At 39.8% G+C, this 5,121-nt stretch overlaps 1 protein-coding gene across 1 annotated transcript; it reads right to left on the bottom strand.

Moving 5' to 3' along the window:
- Positions 1–3,198: 3,198 nt before the first annotated feature.
- Positions 3,199–4,377, bottom strand: LOC128703448 (eukaryotic translation initiation factor 2 subunit beta). Its single transcript, XM_053798101.2, has one exon. The coding sequence runs from the start codon at positions 4,318–4,320 to the stop codon at positions 3,343–3,345; it is 978 nt and encodes a 325-aa protein (XP_053654076.1). The 5' UTR covers positions 4,321–4,377; the 3' UTR covers positions 3,199–3,342.
- Positions 4,378–5,121: the final 744 nt, after the last annotated feature.

Raw genomic sequence — 5,121 nt, forward strand, 5'->3', positions numbered from 1 at the left:
ATCCAAGTGGTTAATAAAGTTGTCTCTGTGTTCTTGTTTGAGAATAAGTTTCCTCCTTCTGTATTTAGCTCCTTGATTGCTGGAGATGTGATCAAGATTGACAGTTGTTAGTCTTGGGAAGTGATCAGATAGAAGGTCATCAACTATGACAGAGTCATACATCGTATATGATGTATTAAATCCAAGACACAGATCTAGTATGCCACCATATATGTGAGTAGGCTCAGTAGTGCCCACAATTCGAACATTATCATGCTCATTCAGCAATCTCACTAGTTTAGTTCCATTGGTGTTTGTAATAGACCCACCAATATTCTTATGTCTGGCATTAAAATCTCCAAGAATGATGGTAGGTTCATTATTGATGCGATCTGGTAAAGCATCAGGTCGAAGCTGGTTCGCTGGGGCATAGAGATTAAAAATGTTTATGGAAAAATCGCCTGCATATACTTTGACACCATGATACTGCATGTTAACTCGACTCTGCAAGGAAAGGAGTGAATGTGGCAAGTTCTTTCTGACATACATCACACAACAGTTGGTTGACCTTAGGTTATAAGCTGCATATCCAGGCAAGTTTGGTGGAGGTGCTCCATCTTTCAATCTACATTCCTGCAAACAGATGACATCAATATTCTTGGTTGCACTAATATGATGTAAGTCAGGCAACCGCTTCCTGATGGAAGCAATGTTCCATGAAAAGATTTGTAATGTATCCATTGTAGTGAGTTATTACAATCTCTTGCTCATAACATGGTAAAACTATTATGCTTTGACTGCAGTGTGCAGACACTTAAGAGCAAATAGCATAGTTTGTACGTCTTTATCTTCAGAACCTTTATTTTTAAGCATTTTTCGGCATTTTGGCAGCCAGTTATGAGGCAAGTTTTGAAGGCAAGAGTTATGGGCTTCTTTCTCACAAATTGCTGGAAGCTGAACGGAGATTGCTGCACTTTTGACATCATCACCATGCTCAAGAGCATCATCCTGATTACATATATTTATTAAACTTGTCAGGATCTGTTCAAGATGCTCAATTTTTTTCTGGAAATTTGTTATAATATGAGGAAGGTCAGCCGAATCCAATGCCTCTCCGGAGGATGGCACTTCTGGGTTAGTGCTTTCTTTAACACCTATCACCTTAACAGGTACCATGGTTACATTAGTGTTCTCTGTTTCATCATTCATTGCAGGTAGGTCCTGTGCATCTGACTCATCTCCAATTTCCAGGGAGGTTACCTGTGTGGTGTCCGTCTGACTGTTGTAGTTGTGTGTATTGGGAGAAATGACAAACTCATCCCCATATTCAGGTGTAGCCATAGGTATCTGTAGTGGCAGACCAGTAGTTCCATATGTGCTAGCAGGGATGGCTAGCTCCTCCACAGCTGGTGTGTGTGATGGCATTCTGGTATCACCAGAATCCTTTGCAGTGAGGTGGGGTTCTCGCACACTTTGCAGAGGTTCAGTCTCAGATCTGGCTGTGGCAGACTGGATGGCCCCATCCTCAGTTACCATTAAAGGACTGTTATCAGGTTTACCTCGAAGGTTGTTTGGGTTCTGACTGCAGTCCTTGTGGGAAACTGTAACCCCAACTTCTTTACAGTTAATACACTTAAATTTTGGGCTGTCAGGGCCTACTGTGCATTCTCTAGTGGAATGTTTCCCAGCACACTTACCACACCAAGAATGTAGTATTCCACAGTCTACTGCAACATGGCCATAGTGCTGGCATTTGTAACACCTACGTTTAGGGGGTAGGTACACTTCGATGTTTAGGAAACGTAAACCATGCACCCAGATATTCCGGGGGAGGGGCACAGGACCCACCCAACTGGCAATAATTTGGGATTTTCCTTTAAGTCTTTTAGGCTTGATGATATGCTCACTTAGAGTCAGATGGGATGGGTCCATGCAGAGAGGGTATCCAAAGATTATGATACTGACCCATTTTTTAAAGTGGTGAGTGTCTGATTGAGGTCGGAGCAGCTTAATATCCCCATAAGGTGTACTAAGTAGATCATTGATCAGCTCTTTATTCTGTTCCACAAACACAAAGTTGTGTGTGTTTTTCCTAAATTGGATCCTTGAGTTAGGATGCTTGTTTACAGCTTCCATTAGCCATGCACACTTAGCAGGCAGCGGGGTGTTGTCAGGGAAGTTCAGCTTAACACATTCTTCCTTTGAAGACTTCTTGCAGCCTCTGTGCACCAAGGACGTTTAGTACCACATTGTGTACGAGTCAAGTGAGTCTGACTACGTCGACGCTCTAGCCCTTTCTCACTTTTTCTCTTTTGTTTACTTTTAAAGGTCTGGAAGCTATCATCATTTCCATCACCTGCAGAAATAGGTTCCTCTATGACAGTTGCCATGTTTGCCAGTGATGATATCTGGTGTAAGACTCACAACAGAAGAATTCCTCGCTTATCTTTCCCTTATAGCTTATGCAAGATCAAATATTCACTACAAAGTCAGAAGTCCAAAATAGATCACAAGACACAAGTGCTCAAGTTCAATGAACACCTCCAACCATACTCAACCCAGACCACCACCACTCAATACGACACACACCCCACCAAAAACACACTCAGAGACCTCTTGTATGTGTGTTAATAATATGGTACATGTAATGATATAATGGATGGTACAGGCGAGGTCTTACACCATATCACAAATTACAAAGATGAACAGAGAGAGAGAGAGAGAGAGAGAGAGAGAGAGAGAGAGAGAGAGAGAGAGAGAGAGAGAGAGAGAGAGAGAGAGAGAGAGAGAGAGAGAGAGAGAGAGAGAGAGAGAGAAAGTAGGTAATATTGAGCATAAAATTAGAATTCTGACATACATCACATTAAACATGAGGTTCAAATGATAACTTCCACTTGAGATATTTCAGGCTACTGCCACCTAATGTACCTCACTGAAATAATAATATAGCAGACATTACAATGAACGCTGAAGACAACCTTTTACCCCAACCATAGATTGTAAACAGAATTACTAAAAAAAAAAAAAAAAAAAAAAAAAAAAAAAAAAAAAAAAAAAAAAAAAAAACTAGGTAATGTTACAAATGACAATGAGATAAATCACTCTGGTTGACTTCCTTGGTCCATCCTGGGTAACTCACACATTACTATGTTATACATGTAGGCCTGCGTTTTTTTTTTTTTTTTTTTTTTTTTTTACCTAAATATACTTTATTCCATACAAAACTTGAAAATTAATTTACATTCTGATAAATATCCACACCCAGGTTTGTTGAGATAGAAGTGATTGAGTTTTGTTTACAAATATAAAACTGTCTAAATGTAAAATATATAATGAAAAATAATTTATGCTAAATGTTGTCACCTAATTTTTGCTTGCTCTGATGGCCTGTCTCTGTTGCTTATTGGCCACAGCCTGGAAACCAGACTTAATGGGAGCAACAGAACACCTGGAATTACACTGTTCACACTGAAGAAAATAGAGGCGTGCATCCTTCTGGAGGATCGTGTCTGGTGATCGGCATGTGTGGCATGTTACGTATTCTTTAATGTATCTCCTAAGTACATTTTCTATCTGTTTTTGCTGAAATCGTCCTTTGATGATCAACTGATTACTACCATCAATACTTCCTGATGTACCCAATTCAGCAAGGAGAAACTGCAATACATGTTTGGGCATTCTGTGAAGGAGCCGACATATTTCTGCAAAGTTGGCAAAAGCTGTTTTCTTTGACCCAATCCTCACAACCTGTGGTGGTTTCATGACAAACTTTTTCTTTTCACCTGTAGCCATCTCTGGATTTTTTTCTCGGAGTTGATTAAATGCACGTTCCAATAATTCATCATACGTGTAATCATGTTCACTACCTAAACATCCATCCCCAGTCTCTAATTCTTTGTCATCGCTGTCTATTACAGATTCATCTTTAGCAATGAGGTCAACTAGCCCCTTTTTCTTTTTAGGCTTTTTCTTCTTGGCTTTACTGAAGTCCATGTCAAGATCAAAGTCATCAACTTCAGCTGGTTGAATTGTGACAGGATACCGATCATCTCCAGAAGTAACGCCACTTTCCTTAGTCTCTGGCAATGCTTCACTTAACTCATCTAAATTAAACATTTTTTTCTTCATCTTCTTACTCTTCTTTTTTCCAAACATTTCCATATCATCTGTTTCAGGTGTGATCTCCTTGACTTCAGGAACTTCTCCATTTTCTGGAGTGGGTGCAGGTTCAACAGGAAGGGTGCCACTGCTATCTGCTAAGGCTGCATCAAGATTAAACCCAGTCTTCTTCTTTTTCTTTTTCTTCAAGCTGGGATCAAAGATAAACTCCTCGTCAGCCATGGTGGAGCTCAAAGTTACTGGGAAAACCTGGAAAAACGAGAGAGGATCCCAGAGGTGTCGTCAGCCAGCACAGGACCGTGTATAAGGGATAGGCCTGCGAATTAGTAGGTCCAGATCCCCAGCACACGTCTACTCCCCTCAACCACTCAGCCGAGACTGGTTAAGAGATGAGTACTCTTAAAGCCTAATTTATATATATTTTTTGTTAATGATTTTCTTTTATATTGACAGTATGATTATGAAAACCGTTTCATTGATGGGACGAAGTATTAAGTCCACATGGATGACCCTGACAGTCATATGTGTGAGACTCCTATTCTCGAATTGTGATGGATGCCACTCCAGATAGTTCTTGTGGCCATTGTTCCAGAAGCTCATCCTCTGGCAAATAACCATGCTGATCGAGTTCTTTCATCTCCATTCTTCCGTCTTCCTACATGCCTTATTTACCAAGAGGACGCTTACTATAAAGGAGATATTACTGTGGACGCTTGCAAACTCCCTACTGCGACCTATTGTAGTACGGGGGGAGGGGTTGTTATATCTTGGAGATTGGTTATCCTTTGATATTTAACTATTGTAAGAGAATATGATCATCACTTAATATTATAGCGCGAAAGTCCCCGTTTATAGCTAGAATAGAGACTTTCGGCATTATGTAATTATCTGTTAAAATATATAAAAAATACTATGGTATTATCCCTGTATTATTATTATTATTATTATTATTATTGTTAGGTAGGATTATGTATATAGAGCTTAAGTCTCGGAACCATCCGGTGAATTGTTCAATTGTTTATG

Source organism: Cherax quadricarinatus, chromosome 93 (assembly GCF_038502225.1).
Source record: "Cherax quadricarinatus isolate ZL_2023a chromosome 93, ASM3850222v1, whole genome shotgun sequence".
NCBI lineage: Eukaryota > Metazoa > Arthropoda > Malacostraca > Decapoda > Parastacidae > Cherax > Cherax quadricarinatus.